Source organism: Rhinoderma darwinii, chromosome 1, assembly GCF_050947455.1.
Source record: "Rhinoderma darwinii isolate aRhiDar2 chromosome 1, aRhiDar2.hap1, whole genome shotgun sequence".
NCBI lineage: Eukaryota > Metazoa > Chordata > Amphibia > Anura > Rhinodermatidae > Rhinoderma > Rhinoderma darwinii.
In genome coordinates this window covers 280,992,622-281,015,540 of record NC_134687.1, presented here as the reverse complement: position 1 = coordinate 281,015,540, position 22,919 = coordinate 280,992,622, and the positions used below count along the sequence as shown (strand labels likewise).

Genomic DNA, 22,919 nt, shown 5'->3' with positions numbered 1-22,919 from the left:
ACCATATAATACATCTTTTATAAAACTGTTGAACTAAAAAACATGTGACACAGGTTAAGCAGATAATGGATTATTGAGTAATCTAATGAGATAATCATTGCACATGTAAGAATGTGCAGTAAAGCTTGGTGCAATATACAACTTGTCATAGGCTATGTTCGCACATCAATCTGTTGCAGATTTTGGTGCGGATTTTTGAGCCCAAACCCAATGTGGTCCTGGAGGAAGGAGAAGTATGAGTTCTTCATTTATATTTCACATTCCTTTTGAAACCACTTCTGGCTTTGGCTCAAAATGTATGATGTATGAACATAGCCATATTGCTTTTTTTTAAAACTGCAATGCACAGAGAGAGGATATGGAAATGTAACTTAGTGTATATTATATGGAACGATGAAAAAAAATGCCTGATTTTTTTTTAAATGATTTTGCATATCTGTTATACTCAATTGTTTCAGATCATCATGCATAATTTAAGACAAAGGCAGACTGAGTAAACAAAAAATACAGTTTTTAAATGATCACTTGCATTTTTTTTCCCAGTTCTGAAAAATATGGGCCGCTAGCTATCCATGTGGCTGTCACAAATAGGGATGCACAATGCATCGAAACTTCGATACTGTTTCGATACTGTGCATCCCCAAACGGTTCGATACAGTTGTTTCATGTATTTCAATACTTAGTTGTGCGACTGCCCAGCTAAGTATAGTAATACATGAATGTATGAGAACAGGGCTGCGGCTGTGTAATACAGCCATTGCCCCGCTCCGGATTCCTGACAAGTGTGCGCTGTGAGGATTATGCGATGCGGCCAGCGCTGCACTAATGAGCGGCGGCACTGAAAACCGAACATGGCGGGCGCACTACAAAACCCCCATATGTTCTGTCTTCAGGGCCTGCGCCGCCACTCAGTGCAGCGCCAGCCGGATCTCCTCATGCTGACCGCGCGCACACTTAATGTCAGGAGCGGGGCAATGGCTGTATTACACGGCCGCTGCCCCGCTCTATAACGGTGGAGATCAGAGAAACCTCATCTCCACCGCTATTCCCCTTAATGCTGCGATCAAAGCTGACCACCACCGCAGCAAAATGAGAATGGGGGATGCCCCTGGATCGCGTCACAGGGAATTACTGTGACGCGATGGAGGGCCATACCATATACACCGTGTTCCAAATTATTATGCACATTGGATTTAAGTGTCATAAACATTTAATCATTAGTTTTTCAATGAAACTCATGGATGGTATTGTGTCTTAGGGCTCTTTGGATCATTGTAATCAATCTCAGACACCTGTGATAATTAGTTTGCCAGGTGTGCCCAATCAAAGGAAAACTACTTAAGGACGTTCCACATTATTAAGCAGACCACAGGTTTCAAGCAATATGGGAAAGAAAAAGGATCTCTCTGCTGCCAAAAAGCGTGAAATAGTGCAATACCTTGGACAAGTTATGAAAACATTGGATATTTCAAGAAAATTTAAGCGTGATCATCGTACTGTGAAAAGATTTGTGGCTGATTCAGAGCACAGACGGGTTCGTTCAAATAAAGGCATAATGAGGAAGGTTTCTGCCAGACAAATTAATAGGATTAGGAGAGCAGCTGCTAAAATGCCATTGCAAAGAAGCATTTGAAGCCGCTGGTGCCTCTGGAGTACCGCAAACCTCAAGGTGTAGGATCCTCCAGAGGTTTGCAAGTGTGCATAAAGCTATTATTCGGCTACCCCTAAACAATGCTCACAAGCAGAAAAGGTTGCACTGGGCTCGGAAATACATGAAGACTAATTTTCAAACCATGTTGCTTACTGATGAGTGCCGTGCAACCCTGGATGGTCCAGATGGATGGAGTAGTGGATGGTTGGTGAATGGCCACCATGTCCCAACAAGGCTGCGACGTCAGCAAGGAGGTGGCGGAGTCATGTTTTGAGCTGGAATCATGGGGAGAGATCTGGTAGGCCCCTTTAGGGTCCCTGACGGTTTGAAAATGACCTCTGCAAAGTACGTAGAGTTTATGACTGACCACTTTCTTCCGTGGTACAAAAAGAAGAACCGTGCCTTCCGTAGCAAAATTATCTTCATGCATGACAATGCACCATCTCATGCTGCAAAGAATACCTCTGTGTCATTGGCTGCTATGGGCATAAAAGGAGAGAAACTCATGGTGTGGCCCCCATGTTCCCCTGACCTCAACCCTATTGAGAACCTTTGGAGCATCCTCAAGCAAAATATCTATGAGGGTGGGAGGCAGTTCACATCAAAACAGAAGCTCTGGGAGGTTATTCTGATATCCTGCAAAGATATTCAAGCAGAAACTGTCCAAATACTCACAAATTCAATGGATGCAAGAATTGTAAAGGTGATATCAAAGAAGGGGTCCTATGTTAACATGTAACTTGGCCTTCTTTTGATTGAAAGAGCTTTTGATTTCTGTAAATATGACGACCTGATGCTGTAAATTCAATAAATGACCATTTCAGTTTTCTTTACAACCTTTAAAATGTTTTAATCTCTGTTGTGCATAATAATTTGAAACATTTTGAGGTTTTTACTTCTAAAAAAAAATCTGTTATCATTAGGAGATTTGTTCAATAAAATTCGCATTATACTCCAATGGTTGATGGCTTGAAGATTATACTAACTGTCATTTGCATCAACTATTTAGGAAAATCAGCGAAAAATAACATTTGCATAATAATTTGGAATGCGGTGTATGGGCAGACATACACATACACATTTTTTTTTACAATAAACGTTTAAAATAAATCTCAATACATAAAACATACACATATTCGGTATTGGCGCGGCCGTAATAACCTGAACAACAATTCTTTTGCGTCATTTATGATGTGTACGCTGTAAAAAAACAAAACAAAAAAAATGTTAGGGATCTGCCAGGTACTTCATCTAGCTATACTCCTGGGATTAATCAATCCACACCTGAGGCCAGACCTGTTCGACTGACACCATCTCCCACCAACCAGGGTGGCAGGCTCAGGAGTGGGAGAGCCTATCGCGGCCTGGTCTCTCGGAGTTAGCTCCGCCCCCTGCCCTTTATTACCTGCCCTGTGCTCTCCCTCAGTGCTTGTAATTCTTTTGGATTCCTGGCCCCACTGCTGCTTGCTCCAGCCTGCTTCTGCCGTGCTTCTGCCTTGCTGCAGTTCTGCTTGACCTGCTTTGCTTGCCCTGGCTTGCTTCTGTCTCCGTGCCCGCTCGGGTGTACTCACTTCGTCCTGGTCCGGACTGTTCGTTCGCCGCCCCGTTTCCTCGTGGCGTTCCGTGGCTACTGCCCCTTCCCTTGCGTGTTCCCTGTTTGTCTTCCTGTGCACTTAGCCAGCGTAGGGACCGCCGCCCAGTTGTACCTCGTCGCCTAGGGCGGGTCGTTGCAAGTAGGCAGGGACAGGGCGGTGGGTAGATTAGGGCTCACTTTCCCTTCACCTCCTTCCTGCCATTACATAATTACAAGCCCTTACCTAGTCTACCATTTCTCCTACGCTGACGCTATCATGGACCCCCTTGAGACCCTGACCCAGCAGATGCAGGGACTCTCCCTACAGGTCCAGGCCCTGGCCCAAAGGGTCAATCAGGGTGACGCTGCTTTAGTAGTACCCCTCACCTCACCTCTAGAACCCGACCTCAAGTTACCTGACCGGTTTTCAGGGGACCGTAAGACGTTTCTCTCCTTCCGGGAGAGTTGCAGACTGTATTTCCGCCTAAAGCCCCACTCCTCAGGTTCCGAGAACCAGCGGGTGGGTATCATCATATCCCGACTCCAGGAAGGGCCCCAAGAGTGGGCCTTCTCCTTGGCTCCTGACGCCCCTGAACTTTCCTCTGTTGATCGTTTTTTCTCTGCCCTCGGACTCATTTACGACGAGACTGACCGGACTGCTTTAGCCGAGAGTCAGCTGGTGACCTTACGTCAGGGTAGGAGACCGGTTGAGGAATACTGTTCTGATTTTAGGAAGTGGTGCGTAGCTTCTCAGTGGAACGATCCGGCCCTAAGGTGCCAGTTTAGGTTAGGATTATCTGACGCCCTGAAGGATCTGCTGGTTAGCTACCCCTCGCCTGACTCCCTTGACCAGGTTATGGCCCTAGCAGTACGACTTGACCGACGTCTCAGGGAACGTCAGCTAGAACGCTTCAGTGTGCTCCCCTCTGACTTTTCTGCGATTCCCCCCGAGGTCCCGTCTCCTCGCCCCTCCACGGAGGACTCGGAGGTACCTATGCAACTCGGGGCCTCCATGTCCCCTCGACAACGTAGGGAGTTTCGCAGAATGAATGGTCTCTGCTTCTACTGTGGGGACGACAAGCATCTACTGAACACCTGTCCCAGGCGCAAGAATAAGAAGCCGGAAAACTTCCGCGCCTAAGTGATCATCGGGGAGGTCACTTGGGCGCACAGGTATTTCCCGTTAATGTGAAACGCAATAAAATTTTGCTTCCCTTTCAGGTCTCGTTTGCTGGCCGGTCTGCCACGGGCAGTGCTTTCGTGGATTCTGGCTCATCTGCTAATATCATGTCTGTGGAATTTGCTATGTCTCTAAAGATGCCTTGTATTGATTTACCTTATCCTATCCCTGTAGTAGGAATCGACTCAACCCCCCTTGCTAATGGTTATTTTACTCAGCATACTCCTGTTTTTTAACTCCTGGTTGGCTCCATGCATTTGGAGCAGTGCTCTGTACTGGTGATGCAGGGATTATCGTCTGATCTGGTTTTAGGCCTTCCCTGGTTGCAGTTGCATAATCCCACATTTGATTGGAATACTGGGGAGCTTACCAAATGGGGTAATGAATGTCTTATGTCATGTCTTTCTGTTAACTCTATTTCTCCCCGGGAGGAGGTAAACACGCTTCCTGAGTTTGTTCAGGACTTCGCCGATGTGTTTTCTAAGGAGGCCTCCGAGGTGTTGCCCCCCCATAGAGATTACGATTGCGCCATCGATTTGGTGCCTGGTGCCAAGCTTCCTAAGGGTAGGATATTTAATCTTTCATGTCCTGAACGTGAAGCGATGAGGGTGTATATCCAAGAATGCCTGGCCAAGGGTTTCATTCGCCCCTCGACTTCTCCTGTAGGTGCTGGCTTCTTCTTCGTGGGGAAGAAGGATGGTGGTCTTAGGCCGTGCATTGATTATCGTAACCTGAATAAGGTCACCGTAAGGAACCAGTACCCACTTCCTTTGATTCCGGATCTTTTTAATCAGGTTCAGGGAGCCCAATGGTTTTCTAAGTTCGATCTACGGGGGGCATATAACCTTATCCGCATCAAAGAGGGGGATGAGTGGAAAACTGCGTTCAACACACCCGAGGGTCATTTCGAATACCTGGTCATGCCCTTTGGGTTGTGTAATGCCCCTGCTGTCTTCCAGAATTTTATTAATGAAATCCTGAGAGAGTACCTGGGTAATTTTCTTGTTGTGTACCTTGATGACATACTGGTGTTTTCCAAGGACTGGTCCTCCCACGTGGAGCATGTCAGGAAGGTGCTCCAGGTCCTTCGGGAGAATAATCTGTTTGCTAAGACTGAAAAATGTGTCTTTGGGGTACAGGAGATACCATTTTTAGGGCAAATCCTCACTCCTCATGAATTCCGCATGGACCCTGCCAAGGTTCAAGCTGTGGCGGAATGGGTCCAACCTGCCTCCCTTAAGGCGTTACAGTGTTTTTTAGGGTTCGCCAACTATTACAGGAGATTTATTGCCAACTTCTCGGTCGTCGCTAAGCCTCTTATGGACCTTACCCGCAAGGGTGCCGATGTCCTCCATTGGCCCCCTGAGGCCGTCCAGGCCTTTGAGACTCTCAAGAAGTGCTTTATCTCGGCCCCCGTGCTGATTCAGCCCAACCAAGAGGAGCCATTTATTGTGGAGGTTGACGCTTCCGAGGTGGGAGTGGGGGCCGTCTTGTCCCAGGGTACCAGCTCCCTCACCCATCTCCGCCCCTGTGCTTACTTCTCTAGGAAGTTTTCGCCCACGGAGAGTAACTATGATATTGGCAACCGCGAACTTCTAGCCATTAAATGGGCTTTTGAGGAGTGGCGGCACTTCCTGGAGGGGGCCAGACACCAGGTAACGGTCCTTACGGATCACAAGAATCTGGTTTTCCTGGAATCGGCCCGGAGGCTTAATCCTAGACAAGCTCGGTGGGCACTATTCTTTACCAGATTTAATTTCTTGGTTACCTATAGGGCTGGGTCCAAGAATATTAAGGCTGACGCTCTGTCACGTAGTTTCATGGCCAATCCTCCTTCCGAGAAGGATCCCGCTTGTATTTTACCCCCTGGTATAATCGTCTCTGATATCGCGGCTGATCAGGGTGCAGCTCCCGGGAACGTCCCTGGGGACAAACTGTTTGTTCCCCTGCAATACCGGCTGAGGGTACTCAGGGAAAACCATGACTCCGCTCTATCTGGTCATCCTGGCATCTTGGGCACCAAACACCTCATTACCAGAAACTATTGGTGGCCTGGGTTGCCTAAAGATGTTAGGGCTTACGTCGCCGCTTGTGAGGTTTGCGCTAGGTCCAAAACCCCTAGGTCCCGACCTGCGGGCCTACTACGTTCCTTGCCCATTCCCCAGAGACCTTGGACCCATATCTCCATGGATTTTATCACCGATTTGCCTCCATCTCAGGGCAAGTCGGTGGTGTGGGTGGTAGTCGACCGCTTCAGCAAGATGTGCCACTTTGTGCCCCTTAAGAAGCTACCTAACGCCAAGACGTTAGCTTCTTTGTTTGTGAAACACATCCTGCGTCTCCATGGGGCCCCAGTCAATATCGTTTCTGACAGAGGGGTACAATTTGTTTCCTTATTTTGGAGAGCTTTTTGTAAAAAGTTGGAGATTGATCTGTCCTTCTCCTCCGCCTTCCATCCCGAAACTAATGGCCAAACGGAAAGGACCAACCAATCCCTGGAACAATATTTAAGGTGTTTCATCTCTGACTGTCAATTCGATTGGGTCTCATTCCTTCCCCTTGCTGAATTTTCCCTGAATAACCGGGTCAGTAACTCGTCAGGGGTCTCCCCGTTTTTCTATAATTTCGGGTTTAACCCAAGGTTCTCCTCCGTCTCCCCTGGTTGTTCCAATAATCCTGAGGTAGAGGAGGTTCATCGGGAACTGTGCACTGTCTGGGCCCAGGTTCAGAAGAACCTAGAGGCGTCCCAGAGCGCACAAAAGATTCAGGCGGATAGTAGACGTTCTGCTAACCCCCGGTTTGTCGTCGGGGATTTGGTCTGGTTGTCGTCCAGGAACTTGCGCCTTAAGGTCCCGTCCAGGAAGTTTGCTCCCCGATTTATTGGACCTTATAAGATCATTGAAGTCCTCAACCCTGTATCCTTCCGTCTGGAGCTCCCCCCATCCTTTCGCATACATGACGTCTTCCATGCCTCCCTCCTTAAACGCTGCTCCCCGTCCTGGTCCCCCTCGAGGATACCTCCTGTTCCCGTTCTCACCCCTGAGGGGGTGGAATTCGAGGTGGCCAAGATTATGGACAGTAGGATGGTCCAGGGCTCCCTCCAGTACCTGGTCCATTGGAGAGGATACGGGCCGGAGGAGAGGACTTGGGTACCTGCCCGTGATGTTCACGCTGGGGTATTGATCAGGAGGTTCCACCTCCTCTTCCCCACTAAACCGGGTCCCCTTAGTAAGGGTCCGGGGGCCCCTCATAAAAGGGGGAGTACTGTTAGGGATCTGCCAGGTACTTCATCTAGCTATACTCCTGGGATTAATCAATCCACACCTGAGGCCAGACCTGTTCGACTGACACCATCTCCCACCAACCAGGGTGGCAGGCTCAGGAGTGGGAGAGCCTATCGCGGCCTGGTCTCTCGGAGTTAGCTCCGCCCCCTGCCCTTTATTACCTGCCCTGTGCTCTCCCTCAGTGCTTGTAATTCTTTTGGATTCCTGGCCCCACTGCTGCTTGCTCCAGCCTGCTTCTGCCGTGCTTCTGCCTTGCTGCAGTTCTGCTTGACCTGCTTTGCTTGCCCTGTCTTGCTTCTGTCTCCGTGCCCGCTCGGGTGTACTCACTTCGTCCTGGTCCGGACTGTTCGTTCGCCGCCCCGTTTCCTCGTGGCGTTCCGTGGCTACTGCCCCTTCCCTTGCGTGTTCCCTGTTTGTCTTCCTTCACTTATTAATGTAAGGCACGAGGTGTGATGAATTTAACCTCCATGTGCCTCGCATTAATAGTAATTAACCCTATCATGTACCTCACACATTAACCCATTATAACTGAGACACATGATGGGGTTAATTACTATTACTATTAATGTGAGGCACATGGAGGTTAAATTCATCATCACACCTCGTGCCTCACATCAGAAAACATAAGAACTTTTTTTTTTTTATTACTGTTGGCAAAGTATCGTTTTGGTATAGAAATCGCAATACTACACAAAATATCGGTATCGAAGTCCAAATTCTGGTATCGTGACATCCCTAGTCACAACAGCTCCTAAAAGGGCTGCTTCATGTGGCCTGGACATGCAAATCCTCCCAATCATACTGTAAAACGGGACTGGATTATGTTTCTCTGTGTATCTAAGCAGAATTACCCCTGGGCGTCACCAAACAAGGGAGCTGCAATGGTCACCACCCAGCTATCCCTACTGTATGTTATTTTCAGTATACAATTATAGAAAGAAAAATTGTGTGACTGTCACAACAATAAAACAGTGGCAATAATATTAAATATGGTAGTGTGGTGAAACTTAGGCCGGATTCAGACGAGCGTGTTCAGTCCGTGATATACGGTCCGCAGGTCGGCCACATTTCCCGGACTGAGCACACTGCAGGGAGCCGGGCTCTTATCGTTATCTATGACACTAGAAGTCGCTGCCTCGCTGCAGGAAAACTGTCACGTACTGAAAACATGTTTTCAGTACGGGACAGTAGTTCCGCGGAGGGGCATGGACTTCTAGCATCATAGATAACTATGATGCTAGGGGCCCAGCTCCCTGCAGTGTGCTCAGTCAGGGAAATGCAGTCCGTATATCACGGACTGAACACACTCGTGTGAATCCGGCCTTATAAAGAGAAAGGAATAGAAAACAAGGGAGAGAAGAGTAAACAAAAGAAGAAAAAAGACAGGAAAAGAAGGCTGCAAAGTAAAGTTAGATTGGGCATTGAAGGGATGGGCAAATGTTTCTCAGAATAGAAGACTTGTCCACCAGTTTTGGACTGCTATCCAGCACTAACTCACTTAGGCTTGGTCACATTTTTTCTCTTCTCAGAGTGCTTGTAAGTCTACATGAATGTTGGATATATACATTTTTATATATATATATATATATATATATATATATATATACATACACACAAACACAGTACTATGCAAAAATTTTAGGCAGTTGTGGAAAAATGCTGCAAAGTAAGAATGCTTTCAAAAATAGAAGTGTTAATAGTATTTTTTTTTTATCAATTAACAAAATCCAAAGTTAATAAATAGAAGAGAAATCTAAATCAAATCAATAATTGGTGTGACCACACTTTGCCTTAAAAACAATATCAATTCTTCTAGGTTCGTACACTTGCTCACAGTTTTTGAAGGAGCTCGGCAGGGACGTTGTTCCAAACATCTTGGAGAACTAACCACAGATCCTATGTGGATGTAGGCTTCCTCAAATCCTTCTGTCTCTTCATGTAATCCCAGACAGACTCGATGATGTTGAGATAAGGGGCCATATCATCATCACTTCCAGAGCTTCTTGCTCTTCTTTACACTTAAGATAGTTCTTAATGACATTGGCTGTATGCTTTGGGATGTTGTCCGGCTGCAGAAAAAACTTGGAGCCAATCCGATGCCTCCCTAAAGTTATTGCATAATGGATAAGTATCTGTCTGTATTTCTCAGCATTGAGGGCACCATTCAAGCTGACCAAATCCCATACTCCATTTGCTGAAATGCAACCCTAAACTTGCAAGGAACTTCCACCATGCTTCACTGTTGCCTGCAGACACTAAAATGTTTCAAATTTTGACTCATCAGTCCAGAGCACCTGCTGCCTTTTTTTCTGCACCCCAGTGCCTATGTTTTCGTGCATAGTTGAGTCGCTTTGCCTTGTTTCCACGTCGAAGGTGTGTCTTTTTAGCTGCAATTCTTCCATGAAGACCACTCCTGGCAAGACTTCTCCAAAGAGTAGATGAGTGTACCTGGGTCCCACTGGTTTCTGTCAGTTCTGATCTGATGGCACTGCTGGACATTTTCCGACATCGAAGGCAAGTAAGTATGATGTGTCGTTAATCTGCTGCACTAAGTTTCCTTGGCCTTCTACAATGTTGCCTGCTTCTTTGTGCTTCTTTAAAAGACCTTGAACAGCACATCTTGAAACCCCAGTCTGCTTTGAAATCTTTGGCTGGGAAAGACCTTGCTGATGCAGTATAACTACCTTGTGTCTTGTTACTGTGCTCAGTCTTGCCATGGTGGACCTGTGACATGAAACAGATTTAAACAACCTCACCTTTGTAGCAGAGATTGGCTGTTCCTCACCCAGTTTTAAGCCTCCTACACTGTCATTTCTGTAAGGGTATGTGCACACACACTAATTACGTCCGTAATTGACGGACGTATTTCGGCCGCAAGTCCCGGACCGAACACAGTGCAAAGAGCCGGGCTCCTAGCATCATACTTATGTACGATGCTAGAAGTCCCTGCCTCGCTGCAGGACAACTGTCCCGTACTGTATTGTGATTATACTACGGGACAGTTGTCCTGCAGCAAGGCAGGGACTCCTAGCGTCGTACATAAGTATGATGCTAGGAGCCCGGCTCCTTGCACTGTGTTCGGTCCGGGACTTGCGGCCGAAATACGTCCGTCAATTACGGACGTAATTAGTGTGTGTGCACATACCCTTAGAGTTAATGTTTCAACCAAAATATGAAATTGATCATGATCACCTGTTTGGTATATTTGGTTAATCACACACCCGACTATGATCTTACAATATCCATGACTTTGTGCAAACGTACCTAAAAAAATTAATGCTGTTTTGAAGGCAAAGGGTGGTCGCACCAAATATTGATTTGATTTAGATTTCTCTTCTATTTACTTTGTATTTTGTTAATTGTTAAAAAATACTATTTATGCTTCTATTTTCGAAAGCATTCTTACTTTGCAGCATTTTTCCACAACTGCCTAAAACTTAGCACAGTACTGTATATATATCTGTGAAAAAGTATTAGCACAATTTCTTCTATTTTTACTAATTTGTCACATTTAATGTTTCAGATCATCCAATTAATTTTAACATAAAATAAAGACAACACGAGTAAAGACAAAATGAAGCTTTTACATGATCATTCCATTCATTGAGAATAAACCCATATCAACCACATGAAAAAGTAGAAAACTGGTTAAGCCACCCTAAGCAGTAACAACTACTATGAAATGTTTGCGATAACATTCAATGAATCCTTTAAGTCATTGTGGAGCAATTTTGACCCGCTCTTCTTTGTAAAAATCTTTTAATACGGCTACATTGGAGGGTTTTCGAGCAAGAACTGCCCGTTTAACCCCTTCGCGCTCAGTGACGTATTATTCCGTCATGGTAACCACATAGTTCGCGCTCCATGACAGAATAGCAAGTCACGGGAAGAACGGCCATTTTGGCCGTCTTCCCGACACATACAGGAGCTGTGACAGCTGCTGTCTTGTACAGCAGTTGCCACAGCTCCTATAGCGGGGACCGATCACTGTGTCCCCGCTGATTAACCCCTTGGAAACCGCGTTCAATAGCGTTCACGGCTTCTTAGGGGTCTAGTTTCTAAAATGGGGTGTTTGATAGGGGTTTCTAATATATAGGCCCCTCAAAGCAACTTCAGAACTGAACTGTAACCTAAAAAAAAAAAAAATATGAGGCAATACTTCGCTTCTAACATTATACTGATAATGAGCAGTGCCCACACCGAGGGGACCCCAGTTTTGACCATATGTATAAACTGAGATCCCTATTAGACCATTTTAGTGCCCGGTTTTCCCACGCAAACACCCCCGAGAAGTGCAATTCTATTGATGAGTCCTTGGTACATTTTAAAGGGAGGCTTCAATTCCGCCAGTACCTGCCGAGTAAGAGGGCAAGGTATGGCGTGAAGATGTATAAGCTGTGCGAGAGTGCATCAGGGTATACCTACAAACTTAGGATATATGAAGGGAAAGACAGTAGTATTCAGCCCCCATAATGCCCCCCCCCCCTTACTGGGAGTTAATGCAAAAACTGTGTGAGATTTGGTGCACGCACTGCTGGACCAGGGTTACCACCTGGATAATTTTTATACCAGCGTCCCACTCTTCAAATGCCTCGCTTCCAGAAGTACTGCGGCATGCGGCACTGCTAGACGAAATCTGAGAGTCCTCCCTAAGACACTGCTTGGGCAAACACTCAGAAGGGGTGAGACCAGGACACATTCTAGCAGCAACATAGTGTGTGTCAAATACAAGGACAAGAGAGATGTCCTTGTATTGACAACAATACATGGCCACACCAGTACCCATGTACCTGTACGAGGTACCAGTACAGAGACCCCCAAACCAGACTGCATCCTGGACTACAATAGGTACATGGGAGGGGTGGACTTGTCAGATCAAGCCCTGAAGCCCTACAGTGCCATGCGGTGTGGTATCAGAAGCTGGCCGTGCACATCATACAGATGGCATTGTACAAAGCGTACGTGCTACGTCGATGTGCAGGCCAGAGGGGAACTTTCCTGGAATTTCAAGTGGTGGTTATCAAGAACCTAATCTTTAGGGACCAAGAACGGGGGGGGGGCAGTACTTCTGAACGGGGGGGCCACACACATCGTACCAGGGCAACACTTTCCAGAAGTTCCCCAAACTGGCAAGAAGGTAAAAAGTCAAAAGAGGTGCAAAGTCTGCCATAAGAGGGGGATAAGGAAGGACACAATATATCAATGTGACACGTGTCCCGAAAAACCAGGGCTCTGTATGAGAGTGTTTTTTAAAATTTATCATACATCCCTTGATTTTCAATCTACCCCAGTTTTACTTACCCTGATGCACTCCGCACAGCTTGTCCCCCTCATCTTTCCCTTCTGAGCCCTGCTGTGTGCAGGCAGCTGATAACAGCCACATGTAGGGTATTGCCATACCTGGGAGAACACACATTACAGTTTATGGTGTGTATGTCTCCGGTGGCACATGCTGGGCACAATATATCGGACACTGAAATGGCATATATGTATAGAAAATTGCAAATCTCACTCTGCACCATCTGCTGCGCATTATCTTTGACAAAATACATGTGGGGTTAAAATGCTCACTACACCTCTAGATGAATGCCTTAAGGGGTGTAGTTTTTAAAACGGGGTCACTTCTCGGGGGTTTCAACTGTACTGGTACCTCAGGTGCTGGGGCGTAATTAGGAAAGACTGGGCCCAATTGCAAATCCCCCTCGGGTGCCACAAGCAGCCCCCCTTATAAATAGTGCCCCCTGTAGAATGTGCCATACAGCCCCCCTGTAGACAGTGCTATATAGCCCCGCCTATAGAGAGTGTCACACCCCATTTGCAGATATCGCCCCCACCTCCCCCTTGTAGTGTCATACAGTCCCCTGTAGATATCGCCATAAAGCCCACACTGTATGTAGCGCTATACAGCTCCCACTGTATATAGTGCAACACAGCCCCCCTCCCTTGTATATAGTGCAACACAGCCCCTCCTTAGTAGATAGTGCCACACACAGACCCCTGTAGATTGCACCACACTCCGCTCCTTGTAAATAGTGCCACACAGCCCCCTTCCTTGTGTATAGTGCCACAACGAAATGGCGCATCCGAGAAAGTTGTATCAGCCAGGGAGATGTCAATCAAACATGGAAAGGTGGGTTTGGAGGCAGGACTATGTGACTCTTCAGGATAGCGGCACCGCCCCATAACCCTCTAATGAGTAATAAGCATATAGTGTGCGCCGGTTTAAAAGTGGAATTTAAGGATTTTGCTGCATCTGAAAAAACATACAAGGGAATGTTTGGAAATATTGACAGGTCATGAAGTACCGCATGGTGGCGGTTCAAGGGGTTAAAACTACCAGACAGGTTCCCATGAAATATACAATGAATTGAGAACAATTCCATCTGCCCTGCAATTTTGTTATTATAAATATATCCTATATAATTACAGATCCAGAACCAAGCTCAATACATATATACATCCCTAGAACCGAGCTCAGTACATAAATACAGCACTAGAACAAAGCTCTTACATATATAAAGCACCAGAAACTAGCTCAGTACATACATACAGTACCACAATCAAGATCAGTACATAAATACAGCACTAGAACCAAGCCTATACAGATATACAGCACTAGAACCAAGCCCACACATATATGCAGCACCAAAACCAATCTCATACGTATATACAGCACCAGAACCAAGCTCAGTACTTAGATACAGCATCAGAACTAAGATCAGTACATATATACAACACCAGAACAAATACATCTCAATTTAGTGCAACCGTGTCATATAGGTTTGTACGGCATAAAACTACAGCTCCCAGCATGGCCCGAACAATGGTAAGGATATGCTGGGAGATGCTGTTTCACAACAAAAAAAAATCATACCACCATCATCTCGCTGCAGATCATACAGTGACTACAGTACTGATTAGTGACAGAATAAATAGCTATATCGCTATGTGCAGCCACATAGACACACTATAACGTTACTGCAATGTCCTGACAATGAATATACATTACCTCCAGCCAGGACGTGATGTGTATTCATTCTCCTGACACTTCGCTAATACAATCCCGACACTACAGCACAGCAAGCGTAATCTCGCGAGATTACGATGTAACCTGTCATTTCAAACGAGATTACGCTTGCCTTGGTGTAAATAGCACAGAGACGCTACAGAAGTGACAGGATTCTGAATACACATCACGTCCTGGCTGGAGGTAATGTATATTCATTGTCAGGACACTTCAGTAACATTATAGTGTGCTTATGTGGCTGCACATAGCGATATAGCTACATCGCTATGTGCAGTGAAAATTAATGGAGAGAAGTTTGACGCTGATTGGTCAGCGTCATACACTCCTCTGTACAACGCCCACTTGGCCAAAAAGTAAAACACGCCCAGTTGTCCATTGAGAAACTCATTAGCATAAAGATAATATAGGTCATAACTCCGTCAAAAATGATAGTTTTTCTAAATAAAAAAACACTGCAGTAATCTATATTACAGCGCCGATCACATCATGTACAATACAGGACACTTATAATGTGGTGACAGAGCCTCTTTAAAGGGGTTGCCCGAGATTTAATGACTTTGTTTTAATGCTTGTAAATTATAAATACATTTGTAATATACTTGCATTTTCCAAATTTGCCCCGTTTCCAGATCCTGCCGTATGGTACTTGACGGGTGACGTCACTCTCTGCACTGGCTCTGGCCGCTTTGTTGATCTTGAATTATTTTCCGGCTATACGACACCTCACTTGTGACGTGGTGTATATCGGTTTGTTCTGTTGTAACGTGCATGCGCGGCCCCTGCTGTTATCTCGAGAACAGCAGTGACAGCGCATGCATCTTACAGGCTGTGAAGCAGAACAGCCCATACACGGCACGTCACAAGTGACGTGTCGCATACCTGGCAAAGAATTCAAGATCAACAAAGTGGCCAGAGCCAGTGCAGAGAGTGACGTCACCCGTCAAGTACCCCACGGCAGGATCTGGAAACGGGGCCACTTTGGAAAATGTAAGTATATTACAAATGCATTTACATTTATAAATTACAAGCATTAACACAAAGTCATTAAATATTGGACAACCCCTTTAAGGCCAAAACAAGGCTGCGTCCTTAAGGGGTTAAGGTCTTACCACAGCATCTCAATGGGATTCAAATGAGGACTTTGACTCGGCCACTTCAAAACCCTAATTTTGTTTCTTTTGAGACATTTAGAGGTGGACTTGCTCATGTGCTACGGATCATTGTCTTGATGCATAACCAAATTTCACTTGAGCTTTAGGCCATGCACTGGATAGGTGGACATTTTCCTTCAGGATTTTCTGATAGGGAGCAGAAAATGTATGGTTCCATCAATTATGGCAAGTCATCCACGTCCTGTAGAAACAAAGCAGCCCCAGACTATCACACTACCACCACGTTTGATAGCTGGTGTGATGCTCTTCTGGTAGAATGCGGTGTTAGCAAGTCTTCCGAAGAGTTCCAACTTTGACTCATCAGTCCACAGAAGTCTGTGAAAAAGTCTCTTAAAATGACAAGGTACTATAGGGGCTGGCAGCAATCTCTATATGAAATCAACAAATAAAATTAGCTGGAGAAGATCAATTAAATTGTTTAATAGCAATTAACGTCAACACTGTCTTAATACAAAATGACTATATACAAACCACTACAGCAGAAGGAACCCACACCATTAAATAATTTCTGGGTTCTAAACCCACCTTAAAGACATGTAAACTATTTAATGTACCGTACACAGATGGATGCGTTTTGTCATGTATATGTGGCTTTTAAAGCCAAGCTTGAGTGGGGAATCCAGAGCTGTGAAATTATAGCTATACTATATCTGTCCATTGCTGGCATTTGACTAAAACAGCTGGCTGCCATCCTTTTTTGGTTAAACTGGACATTTCTGATTCTGGAGAATGTACTTTTGCAAACTTTTGCCTTTGTGATCAAAACTTTTGCCAAACTTGTCCCTCCATTCAGGGCCAGTCTTACATTGAATGCTGTCCTGTGTGGTACCTTCTATTGGTACCCATCCCCATATGGTGTTCTGTCATACAGAATACAAATAAAAATACAGATGTAGCCAAGTTCATCTGGACTCTGCTAACTTGCTGCAGTGTGATATTACACAACAAAAGCCTTTGAAAAGTCATTGAAAAAGTCAAGATAAAGGATCTTGCCACCGGGTATTTAATGCGTTAAGATTCGAGATAAAGATGGCTACATCTGTACCATCTCTTATATGTCAATGTCATACAGGATGGTTCCCAAATAACCGTACCAAACGTCGGTCAAATAATGCTTCCATACAGTTTTATACCTAACAATGATATAACGGTGTCTATTATTGTTCTAAATGTGAGTCACCCGATTCTAAATGGATACATTTAATATGGAGATGTCCCAAGTTGGTTAGATAATGGACAGATATAACAAGTGAAATTAGCTGGATATACAAAATGAACATCTGTATGAGTCTGAAAATTTGTATACTGGGTGATCCAGATCAGCTTGGGGTTAAAATAATAAAAAAAACCATTGAAAAAAACCCTCCAAAAAAAACAATGATATAATGGTGTCTAAGTACCAGTGCAACACAATGTCTAAGTAAATATCACTGCATCTGGGTAGAGACTCCGTGGAGAGGTGGCTGGGATCACGTGAAATCCCATAGAAGTGAATGGGAGTTATGGAAGCTACGCGGTTTCCGGAACTTGTGAGATATGTGGATATGCCATAAATGTCTAAGATGGGAGTACCCCTTTAATTCGTATTGGTCAGAATCCTTGGATTCCCACTTGTGGCCCTGCCATTAATTATGAACACTTTTCCTTAATAGCAACAACCAACACATGTCACAAGACCGCAAATTTCTAGTCATGTACCTTAGTTATGTTTTTGCTTTTATCATAGTTGCGTATATAAAAAATATATATATATATATATATATATATATATATGTTTTCTGCAGCATATTACTACTAGTGCATACAAAAAAGGTCAGACAAAATCAGAACCCGGCTTTCATTTTGTAGGTCAGTTTAGAATATATAAGAAAAAAAAAATCTAACTCATTGTAATGGGTAGTTCCTCCATTTTTTTTATCTGCACTAGTTTTTATAATTGTAATAGTGTTTTTATCCAGTAGGCATTGCATCTTTGTTCCATTGGTATTACATCTAAAGTTGCATTCTGTAGATCATAGGGATGTCAAAAACGGGATTCTCTGCTCAGTACTTTCCTATTTAGGCTGGGTTCACACGACCATGTTACGTCCGTAATGGACGGAACGTATTTTGGCCGGAAGACGCGGACCGAACACAGTGCAGGGAGCCGGGCTCCTAGCATCATAATTATGTACGATGCTAGGAGTCCCTGCCTCTCTGCAGGACAACTGTCCCGTTCTGTAATCATGTTTTCAGTACGGGACAGTAGTTCCACGGAGAGGCAGGGACCTTCTGGCATCGTACATAACTATGATGCTAGGAGCCCGACCCCTGCAGTGTGTTCGGTCCGGGTCTTCCGGCCGAAATACGTTCCGTCCATTACGGACGTAACATGGTCGTGTGAACCCAGCCTTAACAGGAAAGAGCTCTAGAGGACTCAATGCAACCATCCATTATAGTAGCCAAATCATACATTTCCCCTGCAGCAAGCGCACCTGGTTTTCAGCAGTCACAACAGATGCGATCACCTGACCCATGGGAAGATGTATTCTGAAAGGAGGGTGATTAGTTTACAAGTCATACATATTATGCTTGACAAACAGTAGCTAGCAGAGCTTTTTCATTTACCGGAAAACCTATATAGTGTCAATTAACACGTGGTGTCCAAAAATATGTTCTATGTGAACACTCCTGTGTGAGTTTACGAAAGGATAGAACACGTAATATATGAACAGTTTGGACATATGACATAAAATAGTAGAGAACATAAGATTTATTACATATTTACAAAGAACTTGCTGTACATTAATTACATGTTTACATATATATTTACATTTAACATAATTTCTTTCTCTTGGCACAAGAAAAATCGCAAGATTTCTTCTCAGAACTAAATTACAGCATTTTAAAAATAGAACTAAGTGTGTCAATGACAGCAATATCAGATATTACCTAATATTATCAAGGCAATATAAACATATACATAAATACAGGTCATAAACTGTAGTAGAGGTAGACAGTTCAATAACATGCTGCAAGTCTCACTAACGCAATAAGATTGCAACAAAAACTGCATATCACAACACTTCGATCATGATTGTATGAAATACCATACGAGGCCCAGACTGGCACTGAATCCTCAATGCCAATCTTCCTAACCTTACTGGTAGGAAAAATACTATAGTTTTAATGCAATATAGACAAAATCAACACATAGGAAAGCAAAATTGTCATTACTAAAGGGTGAAAGTTTTATCTTAGTAAAGATATTAGTTACAATGGATAACAATGATGTCATCAGTATTGGAAAAAATTCTAGTAACAAATTGAAGGCATGTATTTAGCAGTATCATTACATGTCTGGTATGCTGTAAATTTTACAAAACAGGTAGAAATTGTTCATTATATAGAAAGCTAAAATACTCAGCGTCTTCTAGCCTCATGTCCTTCTCACTCTACACTATTTTGACGGGCAACCGCATACAACCCTGTGGTTCCTGGCACCTCTCTTCCATCTATGTAAAATCTACATGAAATATAAAGTAACTGCTTTAGTAACTTGCTTTCTTTGGGGCGCTTTCACTCAGAGTTTGGCAGCATTTTCCATTGCGTTTTTGTGGGGGGTTTTTTTTTAGGACTAAAATGTTTCGGGCACTTTTCTCCATAGGCTTCTGTATGGAACTTCCACAATTGCCAGAAAATATGCATGTACAAAATGATAGTAAATAAAAAAACGCCATAAAAACACTTCAAACTCTTGCCGTTTTCTACATGAGTTTTAAAACACAGAACAAAAACCCTCTGTGAGGTGGCATTTTGGGCAGATTCTCACATAAAGTTATCAATACAGTTTTTTTAATTACACTTTTTGAGCCAAAGCCAGGAGTGGATAGAAAAAGGAGAAAAATGATAAAGAAAAGACTGATATGTCTCCTCTGTTGTATGCACTTCTGTGTTTGGCTAAGAAAGTGCACTAAACAGCATTTAAGAGGTTGTTCACATGGCGTTTTTTGGCGACGATTTTGATGTGGAAACTGCATAGGAATCAGAGCCAAAAAATGCCCCAAATACCCCCCCCCCCCCCCGCCTTGTTTTCACTGGAAGTTAGAAGTTGTTTTTTTTTACCCGGGCGCATTTCAGAAAAAAAAAAGAAAAAATCGGCACACTTTTTCTTCGAGCAGTTTTCGCCTCTGATCTCTTTTTGAAATCAATGGTAGGTAGAAAAAAAAACTGTGTCGCCCATTTGGAATGTTTTTTTGCCTGTGATTCTTGCATTAGATTCTATAGACTGAAAAAAACTGCGGCAAAAAAATGCTGAAAAAAAAAGTTTAAAGGATTCCTGAAGGAATTTTGTGGCATATTATTTCTGCCAGATAAAAAAAATAAGGGAACTGCGCCAAAAAAACTTGGCAAAAATGGCCCGAAAATGCCTCCCCTTGATTTCAATGGGAGGCGGGGCGGTTTTCTCCCGCGAGCGGTAAAACCGCCTCACAGGAGAAAGAAGCGACATGCCCTATCTTCGGGCGTTTCCGCCTCTGACCTCCCATTGACTTCAATGGGAGGCAGAGAAAGCGTATTTCGCAGCGTTTTATGAGAGCCGTTGAGAGCCGCGGGCGAAAAACGCCACAAAAATCGGCGTGCAGGGAGAGGAAAATCTGCCTCTAACTTCCAAACGGAATTTTGAGGCAGAATTTCCGCCTGCAAAAAAATTCCGTGTGAACATAGCCTAAAACTTTGTTTGATTCCAGCCTCACAGCCATTTCTAAGTCTAGATCAAGAATTCTACCTGTTTAACGTTTGCATGCAGCAATGAATTGTGGGAGCTCCGATTACAGTTGCACAGTTAGGGTATGTTCACACGGCAGCCTCCGTTACGGCTGAAATTACGGAGCTGTTTTCAGGAGAAAACAGCTCCGGAATTTCAGACGTAATGGCATGTGCAGGCGCTTTTCGCTGCGTCCATTACGGACGTAATTGGAGCTGTTTTTCCATGGAGTCAATGGAAAACGGCTCCAATTACGTCTCAAGAAGTGACATGCACTTCTTTAACGCGGGTGTCTTTTTTACGCGCCGTCTTTTGACAGCGGCGCGTAAAAAAAATGACCGTCGGCACAGTACATCGTAAAACCCATTCGAATGAATGGGCAGACGTGTGCCGACGCTTTGGACGTATTTTCGGACGTAATTCGGGGCTTAAACACCCGAATTACGTCTGTAAATAGGGTGTGTGAACCCAGCCTTAAAGATAAGATGTTAGGTCAGGGTAGGTCTGTTTCAAAGGGCAAACAGAATTTTGAAAGTCCCAATGTATTCAGATGGAGATAGATATTTGGCCTTAATTAACAGAAAAACGGTCAGTGCTGTCCATAACAGCCGTTCACAGTGCAGGTTTTTCAAAGCAGTTTCAAAAATCAAAGTTGAGCTCTGATCGGTTGCTATGGGCAACCAGGCCAGTTTTCTGTTAGACAGTTTTGGAAAAATTAGGCCCAATATCTTTGTTTTTGTAGTATTTGTACTTTTGTTTGCTACTAAACTTTTTATGTACATTTAAAATACCTTTTTTTTTATTAACAAAAGCAGAATTACATTCTAAGCCTCCAAGATGTCTTCAATTAATTCTCTTCATTGTCATTGACAGTGTTCGGACATGGCTCCATGGTTACTGCTACACCCATGCCACTGCACCCCGTTGGCATACCTGCCACTTCTGTCCATGTGTTACTTTCTGGGCAATAACATTCTACAGAGGAGAGAAAGCCTTCAGCATTGAAACCACCTGTGAAGAGAAGTACAGATGTATCATAACATATCACTTATTTAACCCTTTAGGTTGCAACAGATACTATAGGAAGATACATTAAAGGCTATTTAAACCTTTAATACATTGCTTTAGTAAAAAGTATTCATAGTAGGGATGTCACGATACCAGAATTTGGACTTCAATACTGATACTTTGTGTAGTATTGCGATTTAGATACCAAAACGATACTTTGCCAACAGTAATAAAAAATAAAAAAAAAGTTCTTCCGTTTTCTGATGTGAGGCATGATTAATTTTGAATGTGCCTCACATTAATAGTAATTAACCCCAATATGTTTCTCAGTCATAATGGGTTAATGTGTAAGGTACATGATGGGGTTAATTACTATTAATGTGAGGCACATGGAAGTTAAATTCATCACACCTCGTGCCTTACATTAATAAGTGAAAGAAAGAAGTTTTTATTTTATTTTTTTACAGCGCACACATCATAAATGACACAAAAAAATTGTTGTGCAGGTTATTACGGCCGCGCCGATACCGAATATGTGTATTTAATGTATTGAGACTTATTTTAATGTTTATTGAAAAAAAGATGTATGTGTATTTTTTTTAAATTTAATATTACTTTATGTTTTTACTTTATTTTTAAACTTTAATGTACTGGCATATATCGATATGCCAGTACATTAGCCTGTGTATGGATAGTATACAGGCAGTTGTTAGGACATTCCCAAGTATGCCCTAACAGGAAATATGGTAAGACAGCACTTGGGTCCTTCAATAGATCCTGGACTGTCTGCCCATATATGGTATGTCCCTCAATCGGGTCCCCACTTCTCATTTTCCCCTGAATGATGCAGTCAGCTTTGATCGCAGCATTCAGGAGAATAGCGGCGGCAATGAGGTTTCTTTCATCTCTGCCGTTATAGAGCGGGGCTCCGGCTGTGTAATAGAGACATTGCCTCGCTCCTGACAACAAGTGTGTGCGCGGTCAGAATGAGGTGATGCGGCCGGCGCTGCAGTAATGAGCGGCGGTTCAGGCACTGAAGACAGAACGTGGGGGTGTTTTGTAGTGCGCCCGCCATGTTCGGTCTTCAGTGCCGCCACTCATTACTGCAACGCTGGCCGCATCACCTCATCCTGACGGCGCGCACTTGTCAGGACTCAGGAGCGGGGCAATGACTGTTACACAGCCGCAGCTCCGCTCTCATACATTCATGTGTTACTATACTTAGCTGTGCGGCCGCACAGCTTAGTATCGAAATACATGAAATAACGGTATCGAACCGT

At 44.1% G+C, this 22,919-nt stretch overlaps 1 protein-coding gene across 4 annotated transcripts in view; it reads right to left on the bottom strand.

Moving 5' to 3' along the window:
* Positions 1–18,715: 18,715 nt before the first annotated feature.
* LOC142761264 (kelch-like ECH-associated protein 1A) overlaps positions 18,716–22,919 on the bottom strand; it is an 81,434-nt gene continuing 77,230 nt past the window's right edge. For all 4 annotated transcript variants that reach the window (XM_075864449.1, XM_075864463.1, XM_075864470.1 and 1 more), the window contains one exon: positions 18,716–21,642. In XM_075864449.1, coding sequence (XP_075720564.1) covers positions 21,479–21,642 — 164 coding nt within the window. In that variant the 3' untranslated portion in view covers positions 18,716–21,478. The remainder of the gene's footprint in view (positions 21,643–22,919) is intronic.